General features: G+C 33.2%; 1 protein-coding gene across 5 annotated transcripts in view; it reads left to right on the forward strand.

Moving 5' to 3' along the window:
- IFT80 (intraflagellar transport 80) overlaps positions 1-26,889 on the forward strand; it is a 126,861-nt gene that overhangs the window by 78,300 nt on the left and 21,672 nt on the right. For all 5 annotated transcript variants that reach the window (XM_079155506.1, XM_079155504.1, XM_079155503.1 and 2 more), the window contains 9 exons: positions 660-778; positions 3,614-3,688; positions 7,572-7,735; positions 14,118-14,182; positions 17,134-17,269; positions 17,674-17,821; positions 18,774-18,945; positions 19,975-20,064; positions 20,162-20,334. In XM_079155506.1, the coding sequence (XP_079011632.1) occupies positions 660-778; positions 3,614-3,688; positions 7,572-7,735; positions 14,118-14,182; positions 17,134-17,269; positions 17,674-17,821; positions 18,774-18,945; positions 19,975-20,064; positions 20,162-20,334 (1,142 nt within the window). The remainder of the gene's footprint in view (positions 1-659; positions 779-3,613; positions 3,689-7,571; positions 7,736-14,117; positions 14,183-17,133; positions 17,270-17,673; positions 17,822-18,773; positions 18,946-19,974; positions 20,065-20,161; positions 20,335-26,889) is intronic.

The raw sequence follows: 26,889 nt of genomic DNA on the forward strand, positions 1-26,889 counted from the left end.
TTTAGACGATATTGCCAAACGTCAAAATCCTTACAAACTAGTCTGTTATAAACTTCTATAATAGTTTTAAGTAGCATAAGCAATCTTGTTTGTTGGTGCTTAGCCTTCTTATATGTTTTGCATATGGAAATACTTCCCCCACTCTGTGCAGCTTGATTTCTTCACTATGCAGTTGGTTTCTTTACTAATGTCTCCTACTCGACTTTTAATTTTTTTAAAGCAATTTTATCTCCTCTTTTAGAACCTAATTTTAAAGTAAAATCTAATCTAAAAAGAGGTATTCTTATTGTTTTTGGCAGAAATGATATAGTCTCTTTCCAACTTATCTGTGCCATCTTCATTTAACTGTATCTCAGGGTTGGAACATTTTTCACTTTCATCATTTCGTTGCTATAGCATTCAATGAGTCTTGCAGGTTAAAATTTTTTGTAAGTCTTTTCTATTTATCTTTAAGAGATTTTCTGTATTTATACTTTGTAGGTTGATTTTTATACCCAAGTGTTTATCAGCTTATTCCTAGTTGAAATCTTTTTATGAGATTAGGTAATCAAGAGTGCTCTGAATTTTTTGTGTTTCAAAACCATGTTTTCAGAACCTTGCTAACATCTAATCAAAATTGATGTTTCTAATTTGTTGGTGTTTCATTTTTCCTTGTTTAGGTTCGTAATGTTCTTAATGATGCAGTGGACTTGCTGGAATTCCGTGATAGAGTCATTAAAGCCTCTTTGAACTATGCACACTTAGTTGTTTCGACGTCTCTTCAATGTTATGTGTTCTCGTAAGCATCTTGCGTTTCTTAAAAATCCAAAGTTAGTCTGTGATGAGGAATCTATTTTCAAGTTTTCAAATCATCATGGTTTGGCTAAAGCTTAATTTTTCCTCAAAACCTCACCTGTTCTGAACTTAGCTCAAACCAGGAAGTGAGAAAAAGTGAGAAATGAATGAACAGTGAAAATATGTCTACTAAAGTATATGCATCAAAGATTAATAATCACTTTTATAATAGGAAATATCTTCTCTGAGATAGTGTTTATTCCTAGTTCCAAGGAATTTATTATATATGTTTTTCAAATCTAAAGCTTAGAAGCAGCTAATAAATGATGGAAAAAGGAACCATCCATTTACTTTAAGAGGGGACAGCTAGCATCCTGATAACAGACTGCACGTTATTTAGTAAGGATATGAGGTAAAGGCTTACTATCATAGGCTAGGGTAATACAAATTATGGATGTTTGTATTGATGATTCAGACTTGTACAAAAATGATGAATGAAAGGCAATATATTTAGTATATTCTGTTTTGGAAGGCAGGGAATGATTTAATAAATACATCCAAGAAACTTGCACCTAAAACTTAAAAGAACATACTGATTAATATACAAACAAACCAACCTGATTTGCGGTTTTGATGATTTTCATGATGTAAATACTTCCATGAGGACCAATTTCAAGCTGTTGATGTGATTTCAGGGACAGCAAAGTTGAGAGGAGATGGAGAATAGCAAACCATTATATATGTAGTATTGCTACCATATAGATGAAAAGTAATTTCAAGTGCATAGATAATAGTAAAAGATAATAAAATAACCCAGAAGTGATGTTTTGAGTATTTATTACCCTTGTTTTTAATATGATTTGCTTAATAATAAGTATAAAATTTCATTTTACATTCCAGTTTTATTTAATAGCTGATTTTAAAAATTCTTGAAAATTTAACAACTCATACAATTTGACTATAGTTTAGCACCAGTTGACTACTCAGCTATCCAGAAAACTCATGTTACCATTATGATACTTTCAAGGGTTGTGAATACTCAAGGATTTTAAAAAAACATTGTGCTTGTATTTATAATATTATGTGATTATAGTTTAATCATTGAATATAAAATCAAGGATAGAGACTTCATGTCTTACTCATCAGAGCCCAGCATGTAGTACATACTTAAAAATATTTTGACTGAATATATGAATTGAAATAGGTAAAGTATTATATTTTATTGGTATCCTAAAGCTCAGTAATACACAAAACAGAGGTATTAATTTAATTGACAACTGCTATATTTTTAGAAATTCCCACTTACTATGTGTATATCTGCTGCAAATCAGAATCTGCAACTCAGGAAAAAGAGCCAAGTCTCGAATAATGAAATAGGAGAAGCAGAGGAAAGTGAATAAAGAAATAGGCAGTTTAGTTTTATGTGAATTTTTTTTCTTAAATGATAGGGAAGAACAATAATAATTTGGAAAAAGTAAAAAAGATACAATGTTAAAACTTGAAATATAGGGAAAGTATTATAGGACATGGGAACATCTTATACTCACTTAATACAGTTATTTGAATAATTTTTTATTGGGTTGAGAAAAAGAAATATTTTTAGTTTGAGTTTCTTTGCTGTTTGAAAAAAAACTAGGTCTCTTCATTTCCCCAAATAAGGGATTTATTCTACTTGTTATAATGGAAAGAGAATAAAATTCGAATCTGTAGGATTGGTATTTTTACATCTTATTTACATTGGAGAGTTTGCTTTTTTTGTTGGAGGGTTGTGTATTAGGGATTGAACTCAGGGGCACTCGACCACTGAGCCACCATCTCCAGCTCTCTTTTGTATTTTAAAGATAGGGTCTCACTGAGTTGCTTAGCATCTCGCTTTTGCTGAGGCTGGCTTTGAACTTGAGATCCTCTAGCGTCAGCCTCCCGAGCTGCTGGGATTATAGGCATGTATCACCATGCCCAGCTTTTTTTTTTCTGCTTTTTTAAATACCAAAATTTGGATGGAGATATGGTTCAGTGGTAGAGCCTGGTCTGTGCAAGGTCCTAGGTTGGATCCCTAGCATTATCTTCTTACCCCCACCAAAACAAAGTAAAATACCAAAAAATTTAGTAGCTGCTATTTATTTATTCTTTGTAACTATAATTTTCCTATATTACCTAATATGTTTCAAAACACAAGATTGCTTTTCTTTTTTTTTATTATATATGTTTTTTTTTTATTAAAAATCATAAATTTACATAGGGCAATGTTGCTTGATTCATTCTGTTATTTACAAGATTGCTTTTCTTCTTTCCTGACTAACCTGGTCTCCTCTCTGGTTGTCAAAATACTTATTGTTATAAAATATTCATTAAAATGAAATACCAGGGAGCAGTGGTAGAAATGAGGAGGTGTCTGGACCTATCATCCCCAAAACATTTCATTAAAAGAACCTACTCGTATTTTAGGTAATAATAGATATCATTTATTGAACAATTCTCATTTTTTATATTTAATGTTAGTTTTTATACGTAATGTTGAATATACCCATTTAGGAGAGCTAAGGGACACAGTGATTAACTTATTCTTAGGATTCCTTATTTCATGTATTGTAATACCTACAGTAAGTATTTGTTGAGTGCCTGCTTTGCATTAGGGTTAGTTGCTGGGGATAGTCTTCTTTCTAGTTGGGGGTACAGATGTGAAAGTGAATAATTTCAAAAAACTTAATAGAAGTGTAATTAAAGTTACTATGAAACTAAAATAACTATTTAAAATGGATACTTATATACTTAAAAGAATGTTTTAAATGTTAATTGAATATTTTAAATGTTAATAATGTCCATTTTATTTGTCTTTTAGTACGAAGAACTGGAATACACCACTTATATTTGATCTTAAAGAAGGAACTGTTAGTTTAATTCTGCAGGCAGAAAGGTAATTTGTTTATTATGTTTAACTATTGGATTTAGGGTTAAAATATTTCATGTAGGGGCAAAGTAGTCTTTAAAGCATCCCATTTACTTAACAGTATACTACTTATTTGGAATCTGTTTATATTATAGGTTTCAAAATTAGAAACAATAAATAAGCTTTTAGATAAGAAGTCCTGAAACTTTTTAGTCTCAGCATTTTTTTACATTCTTAAAAAATAATTGAAGGTTATATGTAGGTTGTATTTCAGTATTTAGTATATTAAAAATTAAAACTGAACAAGAAAGAGGGAGGAAGGATGGGAAAGGGGAAAATATAGAATGGATTTAACAAATCATGTTATATGCACATATAAATGTACTAGAGGGAATTTCCACTTTGTGTATATGTAGAACATACCAATCAAAAATAAAGAAAGAAGGGCTGGGGAGATAGCTCAGCCGGTAGAGTGCTTGCCTTGCAAGCACAAGACCCTGGGTTCGATCCCCAGCACCACACAAAAATAAAATAAAAGAAAGAAACAAACAAACAAACAAAAGAAAGTTTAGTAGAATAGAGGAAGGAGAATAGAGGGAGGGAGAAGGGGAGGAAAAGGAGGAGGAATGGGGATTAAAATCAAATTCCTTGGTTATATGATATTGTCAAAATGAACCTGACTACTGTGTATAACTGTATAACTATAACGCTTTAATAAAAAATTGAAAAATAATTAACACTGACAAATTTTTAAAGTATCAATTTATTTTAAATGTTAAGTTCATTATATGTGAACATTAACATAATGACATGAGAGAATGGGAGAAAATCAGGCAAATAATTATGAAATAGTTTGAATCTCATGGTTCCTCTATTTCCTATTCTCTTCTCTTTTTTTTTTTCCTGTTTTCTCTTTATTTCTTCTGTTTCTTCTCTCCTTCTTCCTCTCTTATTTTCTCTATGATTCTCTCTTTCCCTTCCTTCATTCCTTCGCTTCCCTTCCCTTTCTTTTTTCTCTTTCCCATCTTTCCCTCCCTTCCCCTCTTGATGAAGATTGAACCCAGGGCCTTACTCATGCTAAGCGCACGCTGTGCCTCTGAAGTACCCCCAGGCCTAATTTTATTTTGAAGTATTGATTGAAATTCATTGATTTCATGATCCACTGCTGGACTGTGACCTGAAATTTGAAAAACAGTATTCTCTACCAAGACTCTGAAGTGTGTAAATGACTAAGAAACTCAGACCAATTAACTAGAGTAAACCAGGAATAGATATTATTCCAGAACCTGCACTTTTCTGTGAAAACTATCAGTCTATCAAGTACAGTGATAACCTACTGAAACAGATATCAGACTTAGGAAAGCTACTCAATAAAACCTGGAATAAAGTATGGAAACATAATTGACATTTACCTAAAATACCTTTACATTGATACCATGTACTATATTTCTTATCCCTTTATTCATCACCTAGGCAGCTCTTAATAACGTTTTTTTTAATTGGATTTTCTAGCCCACAGATTTTTATAAATAGAAAACTAGAAGAATGATGCTGATGAGTTGTTAAAAGACTGGCACAATGCCAGCAAGAAAAGTGACTGCTTGGCAAGGGAATGTAGAGAAAAATAAAATTACAGATCAGTGCAGATGAGAGTATAATTATTCTGAGCACCAACAGATTCTCATGAGTATCAAAGATGTCATTTTGTTACTGAAGAATATAATCAGTACACTGATGATATTGAGTGATCAAGAAAACTTTAAACTTTATATCCATTTAATGAAATTGAAATGTATGATTCATTTAGTTATATCATAAATTTTTAAAACAAGTCATTTTTGCCATTTAAAAGTTAAGATGTCATCTGTCTAAAAACACGATTTCTGAAATGATTTTTTTACTTCAAGAGTTTCAAATAAATTTATTTACTTTCATATTATTTATAAGTGTATTTATTGGATGTACACTTTGTAAAAGCATATATTAATGACATAAATAATTAAGTAAAGAATATTTCAGTTACTGCCAACCACTGGTCTTATTTATACCATTAGATATGTTAGCCCATAGAAACAGGGTATTTTCTTAGAAGTTAAAAGCTACTGATTATTTAGAAGAGAAAAATATTTAGTGATAACACAAAGAATATATATTAATATATTGTGTCACTTTGTCAAGATCAACACTGTGTTTTCATACACTAATGGGTATGACCATACACTGATGTGCAAGGACCAAATACTTCAGTTAAATAAGTTACCTGTCAGTCCTTAAGTATTAATTTAATTGAAGTGTGTACATTTGGTATTCACAAAGTACTTAACTTTCACTAGTTTTGGTGTTTGTTAATTTATTTTCTTTTTGTTGCCATAACAAGAAAAAATAGTAATTTCTGAATCAACAAATAGTTCTGAATCAAGGATATTGAGACCCTGAACATAAGATTTTAGAAATAATGTCATCAGCACAAAGGAAACCACCTCACCAATTTAGTTGTATGTGTGTAAATCAATATTACCTTTCAAAAGGCAGTTTAACAATTACATATTAAGATTTTAAAAGTATATATCCTTTGATCCACTAATTATGCTTCTAGAAGCTGTACTAAGGAATTAAGTAGAATAGATATACAGAGATGTATGTATACTATAGACACTCTTTAAAACAGTGGACAACTTGAAATTAATATCCATCACAAGTGGGTTAGTAATAATTATGGAAATGTATCATACTTTTTTTTGCCATGATTACCTCTGTAGAGGTCGGATCATAAGAAGTCTTTTATTTTCTCTGTATTGTTTAAATTATTTCTTACAATATTTATCTTTTTTCAAAGGAAAAATGTAGTAACCATAAAGTAGTTATGTGAGCCAATAAAATACCCACACACAGAGCTCTATGCCTTGAATATTAACTGGCAACATTGCAAACAAATCTGAAACCCTGCTGCAAAAAATGTATAAGGTTTTAGATGTGAATACATACTGATGATCAGCATATAATTTTAAAGTCAGAAGCATCTTTATTTATTTATTATTATTATTATTTGCAGTCCTAGGATCAAACATAAGGCCTTGTACATGCCAGGCAAGCACTCTACTGCTGAGCTACATCCCCAGCCCCAAAGCATCTTACTTTAATAAATGTTGGCACTGATACTAGTTTTTGAATAATTTTAAATGTCGTAGACTTTGATCACTATTTCATTATCTTTAACTTAATATTTATGAAATATGTGTTAAAAGTTTCATGAACCACCCATCATTTAAATCACTGATTTATAAATTATAAGATTTTCTAATTGCCTTTGCATAGAGATTTTTCTTTTTTCTTTTCTTTTAAAAATTTGTTCTAATTGGTGACATTTTTCTTTAGGAAAAGAAAAGAATTGAGAGTATAATGTAAAAGAAGTCACAATTTTAGTACATATGGTAGTGATTATGGACTTTTTTATTTTTCCTCCCCCACCTCCATCAAAAAACAAAACAAAACAGAAAGCCAACATAAAACAAAACAATAAATATTGACTTTTGTTTTTTAAAATACTTTATTTATATATCTATGTACTTATTTTAATTGTAGGATTTAGATTTTTGCAAAGAATAAAATTTTTTTTTGTTTGTTTGTTTGATACTGTGCATTGAACTCAGAGGTGCTTAACCACTGAACTGCATCCCCAGCCCTCTCTACATTTTTATTTTTGAGGCAGGGTTTCACTAAGTTGCTTAGGGCCTTGCTAAGTTGCTGAGGCTGGCCTTTAAACTTGTGATCCTCCTGCCTCAGCCTCGTGAGGTGCTGGGATTACAGGTGTAGGCCACTGTGTCTGGGATAGGTTAAATTATTCTTTAATATAAAATGAAAATATAGTACCTTTCTATCTGTGAACATATTTTTATTCTTTATTTTTTAGACATTTTCTTCTTGTAGATGGTGGTGGTATCTATGTATATTCCTATGAAGGGCGCTTCATTTCTTCTCCAAAATTTCCTGGAATGAGAACAGATATTCTGAATGCACAGACTGTTTCTCTGAGTAATGATACCATAGCAATAAAAGATAAAGCTGATGAAAAAAGTAAGTACATCTTTTAATTTTCCACAACTAGTTTCCATGAAATTTTTTAATGCTATAAAATTTTCATAAATTAACTTTCATTTTCTTATCTAATAATGTTAACTTTATATGAGAGAGTTATAAGCTCCTTGATTTGTTCTAAATTTGAATTACATAAGAACTAAAGTTGTTGTACTATACCCAATTGATAGAACACATATATTGTTACAACTTCCAAGATTGATGATAAGAAATAAATCTTTATTCAATAGCTATTGGTAGAGTTTTAATTCAAGATTGTGATCCTAAAGTGTGTATTAATTTTCATCTTTTTAAATATTCCTGTTTTCTTCATTTGGTAACAGAGTAAATATTGTACTTAATTGTACCATTTATTTTGTTTACATGTTTTTAAAATTAAGTTAATGAAGCCAGGAATGGTGGCCCACACCTGTGATCACAGTGACATAGGAGGCTGAGACAGGAGGATTGCCAAGTTCAAGGGCATTCTCACCATTTAGCAATACCCTGTCTCCAAATAAGAAAGTGGGAGGTTGGGAAGGGGTCTTTACCATGTTGCTCAGTCATTAAGCTACCCTGGGTTCATTCTGTGGCACCAAAAAATAAAAAATATAAGTTAATGAAGTAGAGGAAAGGTATGAATAAATTTCCTATTTAAAAATCTAGGCCAGATTAGTATTTATAAATAATTTGTCGAGTGATTTGGAATTTGATAGTACAATGAAACCATTTTATTAAAGTATCACTGTATTACAGATTGGCAGATATTATAGAGTACTTACTATATGCCAAGTACTTTTCTAGAATTTGAAGATACAAAAGGGAACAAGAGAGACAATCTAGAAAATAAACAAACATAATAAACTGTCCACTAATGATACATGCTCTGAAGCAAACTAAATGAGGGAATGGAGCATCCTAGAAATGAGGAAGGGGGATGACTATAGTGAGGATTCTGAGATGGGAGTGGTTGGCATGTTAAGAGGAATTGCCAGAAGACCATGTAATTGGATCAACATGAACTAGTAGCAAGAGAGGAAGACACAAGAGAGGCAAGAACCATGTATAGACACTGGACATGGTAAGGATATAAGCATATGGGAAACAGGAGAGGCAAGCCTTTTTATCTTACAAGTTTTTATCCTAGGTAAGTGAGATGGAAGACAAAAAAAAAAGGAGGATGTTTAGAAGGGGTCAGTAAATCAAGAGTTCTGTTTTTGTCATGGTGTGTTTAAATGCTTTATAGACATCCAAGCAGAGATGGAGAGTAAACCAGTAGATGTAGAAAAAAAATTGACAAAATATAGCACCCCTTCATGTTCAAAACACTAGAAAAACTAGGGATAGTAGGAATATACCTCAACATTGTAAAAGCTATCTGTGCTACACCCAAGGCTGACATCATTGTAATGGAAAAAAATTGAAAGCATTCCCACTAAAAACTGGAACAAGACAGAGATGCCCCTTTCACCACTTCTGGTGGTGAAACATCATCCTGGAAACTCTAGCCAGAACAAAGAACTTAAAGAGATACAAATAGGAAAACAAGAACTTAAACTATCACTATTTGCAGATGACATGATTCTATATTTAGAAGATCCAAAAAAGTACACCAGAAAACTTCTAGAACTAATAAATTAATTCAGCAAAGTTGCAGGATATAAAATCAATTCCCATAAATCAAATGCATTCCTATACATCAGTGATGAATCCACTGAAAGAGAAATTAGAAAAATTACCCCATTCACAATAGCATCAAAAAAATATAAAAATACATGGGAATCAATCTAACAAAAGAGGTTAAAGACCTCTGCAATAAAAACTACAGAACAATAAAGAAATAAATTGAAGAAGACCTTAGAAAATGGAAAGATCTCCCATGTTCTTAGATAGGCAGAATTAATATTGTCAAAATGGCCACACTACCAAAAACATTATACAAATTAAATGCAATTTCCATTAACATTCCAATCATGTCCTTTATCGAAATAGAAAAAACAGCCATGAAATTCATTTGGAAAAATAAGAGACCCAAATTAGCCTAAGCAATCCTTACCAAGAAAAGTGAAACAGGAGGCATCATGGTACTATGTCTCATACTACAGAGTGATGTAACAAAAACGGCATGATATTTGGAGAAAAACAGACACATAGATCAATGGTAGAGAATAGAGACAAACCCACATAAATAAGTTTTCTCATACTAGACAAAGGCACCATAAACATACATTGTAGAAAAGATAGTCTCTTCAACAAATGATTCTGGGAAAATTGGAAATCCATATGCAGCACAATGAAACAAAACCTCTATCTTTCATCCTGCACAAAACTCAACTCAAAATGGATCAAGGACCTAGGAATTAGACCAGAGACCCTGCACCTAATAGAAGAAAAAGTAGGTCCAAATCACCATAATGTCAGCTTAGGACCAGACTTCCTTAACATGACTCCCAAAGCATAAGAAATAAAAGCAGGAATCGATAATTGGAATAGATTCAAACTAAAAAGTTTTTTCTCAACAAAGGATACTATCTTTTATAAAAAGAGAGCCTACAGAGTGGGAGAAAATCTTTGTCACACATACTACAGATAGAGCAATAATCTCCAGAATCTATAAAGAAGTCAAAAAACTCTACACCAAGAATACAAATAACCCAATCACATTAAATGGGCTAAGAAAATGAACAGACACTTCACAGAAGATCTACAAGCAAACAACAGATATATGAAAAAATGTTCAACATCTCTAGTAATAAGAGAAATGCAAATCAAAACTACCCAAAGATTCCATCTCACCCGAATTAGAATGGTGATTATCAAGAATACAAGCAACAATAGGTGCTGGTGAGGATGTGGGGGAAAAGGTACAGTCATACATTATTGGTACAGTTTCAAATTCGTGCAGCCACTCTGGAAAGCAGTATGGAGATTCCTTAGAAAACTTGGAATTGAACCACCATTGGACCCAGCTATCCCACTCCTTGGCCTATACCCAAAGGACTTAAAATCAGCGTACTACAGAGATACAGCAACATCAACGTTCATAACTGCTCAATTCACAATGCCAGACTATGGGACCAACCTAAATGTCCTTCAATTGATGAGTGGATAAAGAAACTGTGAGATATATATATATATATAATATATATATATAATATATATATATATAATGGAATATTACTCAGCCATAAAGAATAATAAAATTCTGGCATTTGCAGGCAAATTGATGAATTTGGAGAATATCATGCTAAGTGAGATAAGCCAATCTCAAAAAAACCAAAGGACAAATGATCTCGCTGATAAGTGGATGATGACACATAATGGGGGGTGGGAGGGAGGCAAGAATGGAGGAAGGAGGGACTGTATAGAGGGAAAAGAGGGGTGGGGGGAGGAAAAAATAACAGAATGAATCAAGCACCATTACCCTATGTAAATATATGATTACACAAATGGTATGCCTTTACTTCATGTACAAGGAGAAACAACATGTATCCCATTTGTTTTCAATAAAAATAAATTTTAAAAAAATCAGCATACTATAGTTCTGCAGCCACAGGGTGCTCATAGGTTTTCAATTCACAATAGCTAGATTGTAGAACCAACCTAAATGCGCTTCACTTGATGAGTGGATAAAGAAACTGTGGTATATATACACAATGGAATATTACTTAGCCATAAAGAAGAATGAAATTATGGCATTTGCAGGTAGATGGATGCAGTTGGAGAATATTATGCTAAGTGACATAAGCCAATCCTAAAAAACCAAAAGCCAAATAATCTCTCTGATAAGCAGGTGATGATACATAATGGGGGGGGGGGGGTAGGAGGAGGCAAGAATGGAGGAAGGATGTATTGTATAGAGGAAAAAAGTAGGGGGAGAGGAAAAATAACAGAATGAGAAAAACGTCATTACCGTATGTACATGTATGATTATGCAAATGGTATGACTCTACTTGTTGTACAACCAGAGAAACAATAGTTGTACCCCATTTGTGTACAATGAATCAAAATAAATAAATAAAATGCAACCAAGAACAAAACTTTAGGAACAAAGATCACCAATTAAGGAGGAACTAGTCAAAGAGAATGAGGGATGGTCTGACATAAAAGCAGATCAGGAGAAAATACTGTTACATGTAGCCCAAAGTTTGGTTTAAATGTTGGAACACCTTCAGGGATCCATCAGTTCACCCAACCTCAGTGTTTTGATCCTACGAACATTTGCTTTATTCAGTTCATTTCTTAACTGTTTAGAGATATCCCTTACCCCATTCTTTGGTGAGTCCTTTATCTATCCCCATTCTCTGAGGAACCATTCTAGTCTTTTTAAATCATTTGTTTCAGCATAACTTTTTCCTTTGAAAATAGCTATAATGGTTGTACCTAGAACTGACCAGAATCAGAATCTTCCCTAACACATTCCTTAGTAAAGTTCCTAAAACAAGAGGCTTTGATTTAAACTGGTCAGAATTTATATTCGATCCACTTCATACTTTGACTTTAGCTTTTGCAGATAATAATAACTAAGGAATTGTATATATCTTTTTCCTTATTATATTGCATTTTCTTATGCATTTAGTGAGCCAGTTCTCTGGAAATTCTATGCATCATCTCTAAATTCCATAAATAATTTTTACCTTCAATAACTGATTGCAACATAGCTACTGTTTCATACCTTAAATGATCCTGTGGTCATTGAAGAATCAGAGGTTCCTCATCTCCTGCCCCTTTATCCTGTTCCCAAATCAAATGTTTCAGTGTTTTGGGGTCATTCTAGTGAATGCTTTTATTTCCTGACCCGAACTATTCCTTTTTTATCTCAACTGGTTGTATTTTAATTCATTTCTGATGCTACCTGGAGTTAGCACAAACCAAAAAGCTTAAGGATAAAGCTTTTAACACAAGACTACCTTCACTTTAGATGTTAGTCATCAGTCTCAGAGTGTCCCCACACTTATTTTCCTAACTTTGTATAAATTCAGGTTTTTGCATGACCTTCTCAAATTTGATAATGCACTAAAACAACTCAAAGAACTCAAGCTTTACCTATGGTGATAGTTTATTATAAAGGATATACAAAGCAGGAGGCCTGGCAAGGAACATAGAGTTTGTGTGTTCTCACCTCATAGCACATCAGTGTTTTCACCAACCAGGAAGCTTCACTGAACTTTTCAGTCCAGAATTTTTATGGGGTTTTATTACTTGGCATAATTAATTAAATCATTGGCCATATTGATATAGGTCTTGGAGATCAGGGATAGGTGCTCGTTCCCTGGGTGTTGAAGATTAAACATGAGAGAAGTGCACAGGCAAACACAGAAAGCAACTTTTATTTAAAAAAGAGACAGGGACAGAGATAGCAGAAAAGGGGGCCCAGAGGTGGGTGTTCATGGGAGGGGTTGGTCTTGTCTCTTTTATAGACCCCAAAATCCGTTTTAACCCCAGCTTAAGAAGCAGGAACACAGGAATAATTACTTGTGTCCCAGAAGTGCATCTGTGGAACTGTTAGCAACTCATTTCCTTTTCTTTGATAACCAGCCCTCTTTTCAACTAGATCATTTATTATCTATACTGACTACCTGTCCTTCACCCCTATCTCAATGTGCTATAACTCAATCTCTAGTCTTCTTCCCATCTACAGAGGTCGGAGACCTAAAAATTCCCAATCTTCAAATCACATGCTTCATCCTTTTGATTATCAGCCTCTATCCTGAGGTTTTCCAGGTATCTACCAAGACTCTAATTAGTATAACAAAGAAAGTTATATCATTCAGGAAATTTTAACGGTTTCTGAAGCTCCCACCTGGGAACCCAGGATGACAACAAACAGCAGCACATGTTGTCTGGCATCATAGTAAGCACTCAACACATTTTTTCTTTGTAGAATGTGATTTTCTATAATGTGTGGGTCTAAATTGGAGTTATCAGAATTGTGAATTACATCCACATTTGAATTTCCATTGTTGAGCCTTCAGAGGAGCATTGATGCCTTAGATTATTAATAACAGTTGTTTTTTTAATTTTTTTTTTTTTTTAGTTGTCGATAGACCTTTATTTTATTTATTTATATGTGGTGCTGAGAATCGAACCCAGTGCCTCACACATGCTAGGTAGGTGCTTTACCACTGAGCTACAACCCCAGCCCTTAATAACAGTTTTAAATAAATGTATGTTTTAGGAATAAGTATTCAGTTTCACTGTTTTCATAAGAATGTACTCCTATTAATAAATAGGAATTTGATGCTATTCTTCTGTGCCAACAGATACCTCAGAGGTTCAGAGAGTTAAATAATTTCTCATGAGGATTATGATAATTCTCCTGAAATTTACCAATAAAAATGCTAATAGAAAACACTATGTAATGTCAATTTCTTTTTTCAAGTAATCTTCCTTTTTGAGGCATCAGCTGGAAAACCACTAGGTGATGGGAAGCTTCTTTCTCATAAGGTAATGGATATTAGCTATTTCTAATGTAAATAACTACTATTTGTTTACTTTACAAAATAGTTTCATTTTAAGCAGGAAAATAGAAACTAGTCTTATATTTAAAATCAGTGTGCATTCTACATATTTTGCCTAAGAATGTCATAAAGACTAGGCACAGGTAAAATCTGCAATAGGGAGCTATTATTAAAATTATTTGAATAAAAGGATCTTATATGTTTATATTCCAGGCTTTTTAGTACTTTTCAACAGCACTATTTATTTTCATTTTAAACCTCTTACAGTTTTTTCATTGACTTGTTCTTAACCATCATTTTCTTTAAGACTATAGTTATAAGAAAAAATTACTTCATAAAGAAATACAAAAATATTTTATTGACTTCTCATTTTTTAATCTTAAAAAACAAAAGCACATTATATTACTGTTCCAAAATAAGTGATGTTTTAGGGTCTTAAGATGCTTTATCACAATTGTTTTATACTTCTAATGAAATGTTATTCTAAATTGTACTTTTTTCTTTTTCTAAGTGCTGGTTTTAAATTTGAATAATGAATGCATTCGTATGATTTCTGAAATCAAAAAGCATGAGAAAGTTTTCCTACTATACCTATTACTCATGAAACAGTTCCTTTCCACCAAATAAGTAACCACTGTTATTAATATCTTACATATACTTCGAGAAATTTTGTGTATGTACAAACAAATCTGATATTTGTTCTTTTTCCTCCTCTTACACAAAAAGAGCATATAATTTGGCACCTTGCTGTTTTCATACAACACTATTTCTGGACATTTTTCCATATCTATACATAATGTGCTTTCTCAATCCTTTTTCCTTCTACCATATAATGTACCATTTTATGGATGTATTTGAATTTATATAATCTGTGCCCAGAGGGTGAACATTTTAAGTCATCTAGTCTTTTGCTTTTATAGTATTGCCAAGGTGAATTACTTTCCATATACATCTTCTTCATACAGTTCTAGTTCTTGCTACAGTTCTAGTATATCTGGCATTAATTCATGAAATGTTGCTGGCCCAAAAGATATGAGCGTTTGTAATTTTAATGAGAGTTGTCAAGTTATCTTCCAAAGAGAGTGAATCAATTTACCTTTCAGTAGGAATATGTACATTGCTTATTTCCCTACAACCTCCAGAGAGGTTGTATAAGAGGTTTTATAGTCACTTTAAATCAAGACAAGAATTTTTCCTTTTTAATAGAAATAAGTATGTAAAAAGAATAAATTTCCCAAATAATAATAGAGCCCAATCTAGAACTCAAATCTTTGTATTATTAAATGAATATTAATTAGTATAGGACAAAGGAGAAGGTTCTAATGAAGACAAAATTACTGTCATCTCCCACTATGAAGAGTGACCCAGGGTGAATAGAACAGAAATAGAGAAAATAGAAATGAAAAAATGGGAAAGTCCTGCTGAATGAAAAGGTAGATCCTCTCCCCTTTTTACACAGGTATTATTATCATTGTTCATCTTTGATTTTGATGGGTGTTGGTGATGGGGATCAAACCTAGGGCCTTGCATATGCTAAGTGTTAGGTGTTTTATTACTGAGCTACAGCCCCAGTTCTTTTTATTTTTTATTTTGAGAATAGGATCTCACTAAATTGCTGAGGGTCTTGCTAAGTTGCTGAGGCTGGCCTTAAACTTGCGATTCTCTTATGTTAGCCTCCACAGTTGCTAGGATTAGAGGCCACTACTCCTGGCAAAGATCAATTTCTTTAAAAGGTTTAAAAGGTTTGAAAATACGTAGATGTATATTCATGCATGCCTTAATATACATGGAAAAAATTCTTTACTTCCTAAAAATATAAACTATGGTATTCCAGAAAAGATTTGAATTAAAAAAAAAGTGTATTTGAATATGACTGCTCTATCAATTTGCGTATTTTGTTTTAAGAGGTGTTATTTAGATACAATGACTTGATGGTATGATCGTGATGTTATTTAGATACAATGACTTGATCATGATTTTTGTTGAATTCAGTTCCTAGCAAAATCTTCAAATCCTGTTTGAGTTGAGGACACTGTGGCATTCACCTATAATTCCAGCTACTTGGGAGGCTAAGGCAGTAGGATTGCTTGAGGCCAGGGGTTTAAGAACAGTCTGAGCAACATAGCCAGACCCCGTACCCTAATCCCCCAGAAATCCCATTTGGATTGAATTGAATTGAAATAAATCCATAGTAAACCATTTCTAAGTTATAAGAAAATTTATCTTACTAGCTAATATGGTAGCTTAATGTTGGATGCCAGAAATACTCCTATTGTAGAAAAAGCAATGATCTTGGAATCAGGAGGCTAAGTTGTAAGTTCTAGATATGTTTGTTACCAACTTTTTCTGAGCAAAATTGCTTAATGACTATGGGTCTGATTTGCAAAGTATTATAATAATACCTACATCAAGTTTCCAATTTCACAGGCAAAGTATATGAAAAATCTATAAAATTTAAGGCTCTGGAAGTATGAGATATTTTTACATTTGTCCTAAATTTATTTTTAACTAATTCTTAAGATACAGGTATTATAAGGCAGTCTACTTAGAATACATTTTGGTAAGAGGACCTTGTTAATCAAAGTAGACCTCTCATGTGATACTTAGACTTGCCTCACCCTTTTCACCCTATCCTCTAAAGATAATTCAGCAGGGTAGATGGGAGTGTTTCTCAGTGTACAGCATATCTATATATACATTATTTTATTATATTTTAAAGGCCATCTTTCCCTTAGATTGTGGGCAGAGTAACTAACCTTTAGTGTAGCTTTTGAACTATTAGTATATTGGCAATTTAAAATTATTTAAAAGGGACATTTTATCACTGTAAGTAGGTAAATTACATTTAATTGGTCTTTAAATAATAAATATTATAATTAAATAATCAAAAGTCTCGCAACTGAAACTAATCTAACTTGTAGTTTTTTTAAATTTTAGAATGAAATCTTAGAAATTGCTCTGGATCAAAAGGGACTTACCAATGATCGAAAAATTGCTTTCATTGATAAGAATAGAGATCTCTACATCACTTCAGTGAAACGATTTGGGAAGGAAGAACAAATTATCAAACTTGGTAAAATTTTAATACATTTTATATTTAAATTATTGTCAATTTCCTAAATCTACTCTTATCTATTATGTATCATTTTCCTTGCTTGAATGAATCTGAAAATGTTTTGGTCTCACATTTCTTAGATAATTCATTCCATTTTCATATCAAGTCTTTAGCTACTGCAGCTAATTGGCATTGAAAAAAAGACCTAAAAATTAAAAATGTAATGGCTTGAAGTAAAACATTCAAATATGTTCATTAATTTTTATGTGAATTTTTGCATGTTTTACCATTATGCATTCAGAAAGTAGAGATGTTGTTACCAAAAGTTAGATGGGATCTAGTTTGTCATCTGATTTTAAAGATATATTTTTGATACTTATATATCAAAACTAATAGAACATTAATATTCTTTTTAAATTAAGGAACAATGGTACATACTTTGGCATGGTGTGATACATGCAATATCCTTTGTGGACTTCAAGATACTCGATTTACAGTGTGGTATTACCCCAATACAGTTTATGTGGACAGAGACATTTTGCCTAAAACTTTGTATGAAAGAGATGCAAGGTAACATTTTACTACATAGAAACCTATATTGTGGTAAATAAAATGCTAATACAGTGACATATGTTTGCTTCTGATTTCAATTCTACAAGGTATCTTATTTTAATCAAATAAATTGTTCAGCTAAAATTAGCTTAGTGAGATTTAAGTGATGGAATCAAATTGACTATTTAATATGAACTATTTATTTGCCTCTTATATTAATGTAATTTTCAAGCTTAGTATTGTTTAATGGTAGCTTAGGTAGTTTCCTTCAATGTGATACAGTGATTTTAATATAGGTACTCTTATGATTTTTCAGTGAAGCACAATTTGTGACAACTACCCAAAACACAGATTATCATTAACTTTAAGAACTTCAGGATTGTATATCTGATCAACTTATAAAGAGAAAAGGCTTATTTTGGTTTAGTTTCAGAAGTTTCAGTCCATGATTGGTTGGCCCTGTTGCTTTTAGGCCTGTGGTGAGGTAACACATCATGGTGGGAGCATATTGCTAAGCAGAACTACTCACTTGTCGCACAAGTGAAATAGAGAAAGAGAAAGGGCTGGGGTCCCACTGTATCCCTTCAAGGAGCATTCTCCCAAATGACCTAAAGACCTCCTACTAGGCTCCATCACCTTCTAAGAGCACCACCCTTGGAAGCAAACTTTTAACCACATGGACTTTGAGGGAACACAAAAGTTCATTTCAGATGCTTTTAGGAATAGCTTCAAATGCACAAGAACTTTTGTCACTTTAGATTGATGGTACATTTTGCTTCAAGTATGTGCATATAGCAAGTTAAATTCAAATGTTTATTTGAGTATATTCTCCCTGGAGTTAATTTTTTGGGGTACATTTTGGAGATTGGAGACTCCATATGCTTGTTAGGAGTCTACTTCCCAGATTTACTACATATGAAACTTTTGCTCAGAATGTAACCTTAAATTGCCTTTTGTTCTTTTTCAACAGTGAGTTTAGTAAGAATCCCCATATTGTGAGTTTTGTTGGAAATCAGGTAACTATAAGAAGAGCTGATGGCTCCCTGGTACACATCAGCATATCACCATATCCTGCTATTCTCCATGAATATGTAAGCAGTTCGAAATGGGAGGATGCTGTAAGACTTTGTCGCTTTGTTAAGGTACTTCACATTTCAGATCCATAACTGTGTATATATTATGTATGGGTTTACACAATCATCAAAAGCATAATGAGTAATGATAATAAGCAGTAGAAAATTTGTGAATAGGATCATGTCTTTTGCTTTATAAATGAATATGAGCAATTCAGAGGAATAGATGTTGCCATGTTTAAAAAAAAAAGCCGTTTCTTTGAAGAAGCTATAATTAGATCAGTAGTTTGTACATACTAGCATATATAAAAATCTTCTGTGGAACTTTTTATAAAAGTCAAGTTTCTAAATTCTACCCCCACAGAGATTCTAATTCATTAGGTCTCAGTTGAGGACTAGGCATAGTTTTTAATTTCCTCACATGGTTCTTTTGTATAACTACAATTAAGGTTAAGAATTTCTGCTTTAGATCAGCATTTCTCAAATTTGAATCCAGTATTTTCCAAATGTTTGACCATAGATTTGTTTTATTGAATATCAGTTACATCCCTTAGAATACACTTTTTAAAATGACATTTAGATGCTCTTCCTTACAATGAATTAGTAGTAGCAATCTGCCATGATAGCATTGTTTGAGTACATCACTGTTCATCTTCTTCCCTGTAATTTATACTTTCTGTTCCCTCATTAAAGAGACAGGAGAGCTTATAACCTTAAGTTATTTTAGATTTAAAAAACAAACAAACAAACAAACAACTTGGACTGTGGGTAAATCAGTGGTAGAACATTTGCCAGCGCAAGGTCCTGGGTCTAGTCCCCAGTATCACAAAAATAAATAATCAAATAAATGAATAAATAATTCCTTGTTCACTAGCAAAAAATTTAGAAAATTTTATTTGAAAGTTCTCTGTTATTAACATATTTTAAACAAAATAACCACAATATAATTTTCACATCATTTCATTTTTTAAATTAGTTTTTTCATTGCCATGTTCTGTAATTTTTATTTTTAAGTTAATTGTTTTAATTATTTCACTAGGAGTTTGTTCTCAGGCAATTTAGCCATGTAATTGAGATAATTCTCATATTTTACTTTAGGAGCAAACCATGTGGGCTTGCCTAGCTGCTATGGCAGTTGCTAATCGAGATATGACTACTGCAGAAATAGCCTATGCAGCAATTGGTGAAGTAAGTAAATGTTTACATATATATAATGTGTACTTTTTCTCACCATAAATTGTTATATTTGTTATTTTTCACTTCAAATATTTTTCTTTTGTTTCAGATTGATAAAGTTCAATACATCAATTCAATAAAAGATCTTCCATCTAAAGAATCAAAAATGGCTCACATACTAATGTTTAGTGGAAACATACAGGAGGCTGAAATAATACTTCTTCAAGCTGGCCTTGTTTATCAAGCAATTCAGATCAATATTAATCTCTATAACTGGGAAAGGTAATAAAAATGCTTTTCATTAATTCTAAACAACCTGACAGACCTTAATATATTCTTCTGTTTACCACTTAGTAAATTATATTTTTCTATTGTATTAATAGTTTCCTAACACCACACAAGAATGTATTCATATTTATTTTTGTGAGTAGTTTGCAATTAAAGATTTATACAGTGTCTGAATTTGTGATTAGTTAAAAGTTGGGGTATGAAGATGAAAAGAGAGTCTAGGATATCTCCCAACTTTCTGATATTAATACTAAAAAGATGGTGGTACTGATAGCAGATTTGGTAGGGAAGATAGTACAGTTTTAGCCAAGTAGAATTTGAAATACTTATGAAGAAATATGTGATAGTACTTCATTGAATGAAACTGAAACTTATGAGAAAATTTTGAATTGAATATTTAGATTATAAGTCACCAGCAAATAAACAGTAGTTAAAGCAAGAAGAAAGGAGTGGTCAGAAGCAACATTCCATTAGGCTTTGGGACAGATTGCTTTCTGAGACAAAGTGGCATGCTCATCATTCCTTGATATATTAAATTCCTTCCACTCTTTCTCTTAGGATGTATATCCCAGTGAACAAAATAAACTATAAGGCCTTATAACTCTTAGATTAGAATTTTTATGGACAACCTATCTCCATATTTTCCTTAAGTAGAAGTAATAAAATGGCAGATGGTTAATTTTGTGACTGATACACTGTAATTGCTTTATTTATCTATACTATTGATTTAATTTAGCCACCCAATTTCTGTTCCTTTTTGGGGGAGGAGGGTACCAGGGATTGAACTCAGGGGCAACTGACTACTGAGCCACATCCCATCCCTGTTTTGTATTTTATTTAGAGGCAGGGTCTCACTGAGTTGCTTAGCACTTCACTTTTGCTGAGGCTGACTTTGAATTCACTGTCCTGCCTCAGCCTCCCAAGCCACTGGGATTCCAGGCATATGCCACCACACCTGGCTCTGTTCTTTATTTACATAAATTTGTTGTCATTGTTTGGCTGTACAAAGGATCCTGAATACAGCTAAGATTAACAAAAAGAACTTAAAGAATGAAAAAAGAGAGAGAGAGCAGCAGGTACCTACGTGTTGAATACCAACATTTAACTGCCTGGCTTAAGAAAAAGTTTCAGCAAAAGAGATCAAGAAGAAACAAAAGATGGAATTTCTTTTCTTTTTTTTTTAAATTATTTATTTTAATTAAAAATCATAAATTTACATAGGGCAATATTGTTTGATTCATTCTGTTATTCTTTTCCTCTTCTGCCCCACCCATCCCACCCCTCTTTTCCCTCTATACAGTCCTTCCTTCCTCCATTCTTACCACCCTCCTTATCCCTAACCCTAAACCTAACCCTAACCCTAACGCTAACGCTAACCCCTCCTACCCCCCCTTATATGTCCTCATCCGCTTATCAGTGAGATCATTCGTCCTTTAGGTTTTTGAGATTGGCTTATCTCACTAACCATGATATCCTCCAATTTCATCCATTTGCCTGCAAATGCCATAATTTTATCATTCTTCATGGCGGAGTAATATTCCATTGTATATATATGCCACAGTTTCTTTATCCATTCATTCAACTGAAGGGCATCTAGGTTGGTTTCACAATCTGGCTATAGTGAATTGAGCAGCTGTGAACATTGATGTGGCTATATCTCTGTAGTATGCTGATTTTAAGTCCTTTGGGTATAGGCCAAGGAGTGGGATAGCTGGGTCAAATGGTGGTTCCATTCCAAGCTTTCTGAGGAATCTCCATACTGCTCTCCAGAGTGGCTGCACGAATTTGCAACCTCAACAGCATTGTATGAGTGTACCTTTTTCCCCACATCCTCACCAACACAGGTTGTTGCTTGTGTTCTTGATAATCGCCATTCTAATTGGGGTGAGATGAAATCTTAGGGTAGTTTTGATTTGCATTTCTCTTATTACTAGAGATGTTGAACATTTTTTTCATATATCTGTTGATTGCTTGTAGATCTTCTTCTGTGAAGTGTCTGTTCATATCCTTAGCCCATTTGTTGACTGGATTATTTGTATTCTTGGTGTAGAGTTTTTTGAGTTCTTTATAGATTCTGGAAATTAGTGCTCTATCTGAAGTATGATTGGCAAAGATATTCTCCCACTCTGTAGGCTCTCTCTTCACATTACTGATAGTTTTCTTTGCTGAGAGAAAGCATTTTAGTTTGAATCAATCCCAGTGGTTGATTCTAGCTTTTATTTCTTGTGCTATGGGAGTCCTGTTAAGGAAGTCTGCTCCTAAGCCAACAAGTTGAAGGTTTGGACCTACTTTTTCTTCTATAAGATGCAGGGTCTCTGGTCTGATTCCGAGGTCCTTGATCCATTTTGAGTTGAGTTTTGTGCAGGGTGAGAGATAGGGGTTTAGTTTCATTCTGTTGCATACGGAATTCCAGTTTTCCCAGCACCATTTGTTGAAGAGGCTATCTTTTCTCCATTGCATGTTTTTGGCACCTTTGTCTAGTATGAGAAAATTGTATTTATTTGGGTTTGTGTCCGTGTCTTCTATTCAGTACCATTGATCTACCTGTCTATTTTGGTACCAATACCATGCCATTTTTGTTACTATTGCTTTGTAGTATAGTTGAAGTTCTGGTATTGCAATACCCACTGCTTCACTCTTCCTGCTAAGGATTGCTATAGCTATTCTGGATTTCTTATTCTTCCAGGTGAATTTCATGATTGCTTGCTCTATTTCTGTAAGGTACATCATTGGGATTTTAATTGGAATTGCATTGAATCTGTATAGCACTTTAGGTAGTATGGCCATTTTGACAATATTAATTCTTCCTATCCAAGAACATGGGAGATGTTTCCATCTTCTAAGGTTTTCTTTAATTTCCTTCTTTAGTGTTCTGTAGTTCTCGTTGTAGAGGTCTTTCACCTTTTTTGTGAGATTGATTCCCAAGTATTTTATTTTTTTTGATGCTATTGTGAATGGGGTATTTTTCCTAATTTCTCTTTCCAAAGATTCATCACTTACATATAAAAATGCATTGAATTTATGAGCATTGATCTTGTAACCTGCTACTTTACTGAATTCACTTATGAGTTCTAAGAGTTTTCTGGTGGAATTTCCAGGTTCCTCTAAATACATAATCATGTCATCAGCGAACAGGGATAGTTTGAGTTCCTCTTTTCCAATTCATATCCCTTTAATTTCTTTGGTTTGTCTAATTGCTCTGGCTAGAGTCTCAAGAACGATATTGAATAGAAGTGGTGAAAGAGGGCATCCCTGCCTTGTTCCAGTTTTTAGGGGGAATGCTTTCAGTTTTTCACCATTTAGAATGATATTGGCCATGGGCTTAGCATAGATGGTCTTCACAATGTTAAGGAATGATCCCACTACCCCAATTTTTTCTAGTGTTTTCAGCATGAAGGGATGCTGTATTCTATTGAATGCTTTTTCTGCATCTATTGAAATAATCATGTGATTCTTAACTTTTAGTCTGTTGATATGGTGAATGACATTTATTGATTTCCGGATGTTGAACCAACCTTGCAACCCTGGGATAAAACCCACTTGATCATGGTGCACTATCTTTTAAATATATTTTTGTATGCGATTTGCTAAAATTTTGTTGAGAATTTTTGCATCAATGTTCATTAAGGATATTGGTCTGAAATTTTCTTTCCTCGATGTGTCTCTGTCTGGTTTAGGTATCAGGGTGATATTGGCTTCATAGAATGAGTTTGGGAGGGTTCCCTCCTCTTCTATTTTATGGAATACTTTGAGAAGTATTGGAATGAGCTCTTCTTTAAAGGTTTTGTAGAACTCGCCTAAGAACCCATCTGGTCCCGGACTTTTCTTTGTTGGTAGGCTTTTGATGACCTCTTCTATTTCATTGCTTGAAATTGATTTATTTAAGTTGTGTATGTCCTCCTCGTTCAGTTTAGGTAACTCATATGTCTCTAGAAACTTGTTGATGTCTTCGAGGTTTTCTGTTTTGTTGGAGTATAGATTTTCAAAATAGCTTCTAATTATGTTTTGTATTTCACTCGTATCTGTTGTGATATTTCCTTGTTCATTCCGAATTTTAGTAATTTGAGTTTTCTCCCTCTTTCTCTTTGTTAGTGTGGCTAAGGGTTTATCAATTTTGTTTATTTTTTCAAAGAACCAAGTATTTATTTTGTTCATTTTTCCAATTGTTTCTTTTGTTTCAATTTCATTGATTTCGGCTCTGATTTTAACTATTTCCTGTCTTCTACTACTTTTGGTGTTGGTCTGCTCTTCTTTTTCTAGGGCTTTGAGCTGTAATGTTAAGTTGTTTATTTGTTGATTTCTACTTCTTTTGTTGATGCGCCCCATGAAATAAATCTTCCTCTAAGTACTGCTTTCATAGTGTCCCAGAGATTTTGATACGATGTGTCTTTGTTTTCGTTTACTTCTAAAATTTTTTTAATTTCCCTCCTGATGTCTTCTGTTATCCATTCATCATATAATAGTGTATTATTTAATATCCAGGTATTGGAGAAGCTTCTGTTTTTTATTCTGTCATTTATTTCTAATTTCAGTCCATTATGATCTGATAGAGTACAAGGTAGTATCTCTATTTTCTTGTATTTGCTAACAGTAGCTTTGTGGCATAAGACATGGTCTATTTTAGAGAAGGATCCATATGCTGCTGAGAAGAAAGTGTATTCGTTCTTTGTTGGATGGTATATTCTGTATAAGTCGGTTAAGTCTAAATTGTTGATTGTGTTATTGAGATCTATGTTTTCTTTATTCAATTTTTGTTTAGACGATCTATCCAGCAGTGAGAGAGGTGTGTTAAAATTGCCTAGTATTATTGTGTTGTGGTCTATTTGATTTGTGGAATTGACAAGGATTTGTTTGATGTACATGGATGAGCCAATGTTCAGGGCATAGATATTTATGATTGTTATGTCTTGCTGATTTATGCTTCCCTTAAGCAGTATGTAATGTCCTTCTTTATCCCTTCTGACTAGTTTTGGCTTGAAGTCCACATTATCTGAAATGAGGATGGATACTGCAGCTTTTTTGCTGTGTCCGTGTGCATGGTATGTTTTTTCCCATCCTTTCACCTTTAGTCTATGGGTATCTCTTTCTATGAGATGAGTCTCTTGCAGGCAGCATATTGTTGGATTTTTCTTTTTAATCCAATCTGCCAGTCTGTCTTTTGATTGATGAGTTCAGGCCATTAACATTCAGGGTTATTATTGTGACATGATTTGTATTTCCAGTCATTGGACTCATTTTTGTTTTTTGACATGATTTGGTTTCCCCTTTATTTGGCTATTCCTTTAGGCTAGTTCCTCCCATTGCTGATTTACATTGTTGTTTTTCATCTCTTCCTCATGGAATATTTTGCTGAGAATGTTCTGCGATGCTGGCTTTCTTTTTGTAAATTCCTTTAGCTTTTGTTTATCATGGAAGGATCTTATCTCATCGTCAAATCTGAAGGTAAGTTTTGCTGGGTATAAGATTCTTGGTTGGCATCCATTTTCTTTCAGGGCTTGGTAAATGTTGTTCCAGGCCCTTCTAGCTTTTAAGGTCTGGATTGAAAAATCTGCTGATATTCTTATTGGTTTTCACCCAATGTAATCTGATTCTTTTCTCTCGCGGCCTTTAAAATTCTGTCTTTATTTTGTATGTTAGGTATTTTCATAATAATGTGCCTTGGTGTGGGTCTGTTGTAATTTTGTATATTTGGAGTCCTATAAGCCTCTTGAACTTGGATTTCCATTTCATTCTTCAGATTTGGGAAATTTTCTGATATTATTTCATTGAATAGATTGTTCATTCCTTTTGTTTGTTTCTCTAAGCCTTCCTCAATCCCAATAATTCTTAAATTTGGCCTTTTCATTATATCCCATAATTCTTGTAGATTCTGTTCATGATTTCTTACCATCTTTTCTGTTTGGTCAACTTTGTTTTCAAGATTAAATATTTTGTCTTCAGTGTCTGAGGTTCTATCTTCAGGTGTTCTATCCTATTCGTTATGCTTTCTATGGAGTTTTTAACTTGGTTTATTGTTTCCTTCATTTCACGGATTTCTGTTTGGTTTTTTTTCAATATCTCTAACTCTTTATTGAAATTATCTCTTGCTTCCTGTATTTGCTTCTTTAACTGTTGATTGGTGCGATCATTTAATGCCTGCATTTGCTTTCATCTCCTCCTTCAATGCCTGCATTTGCTCTTTCATCTCCTCTAAGTGCCCTGCCCTACTCTACTAAGCCACCCGAATCCGGGCCTGCTGCCCCGGCAGCGCTTCACTGGGTGGGGAGACTCACCCCAGGGCTCTATTTTAGTCCGAGTCTCTCAGTGCCTCCCCTTCTTGAATCCTGGGTTCTGGAGCGACTGGAGATGCAGTCACCCTCTAGTCCGCCATCTTGGATCGCCCCCAAAAGATGGAATTTCTAAAAAACTTTTTTATGGAAAATTACACAAAAATAGAATAGTATAATGTACAATATAGTATCATAGTATATTAGCATAATACTATTATAGTAAAAATATATAATAGTATAATAGTAAGAAGAGAGAGTAGTATAATGAATACCATGTACC

Source organism: Sciurus vulgaris (assembly GCF_902686455.1).
Source record: "Sciurus vulgaris genome assembly, chromosome: 10".
Classification (NCBI taxonomy): Eukaryota; Metazoa; Chordata; class Mammalia; order Rodentia; family Sciuridae; genus Sciurus; species Sciurus vulgaris.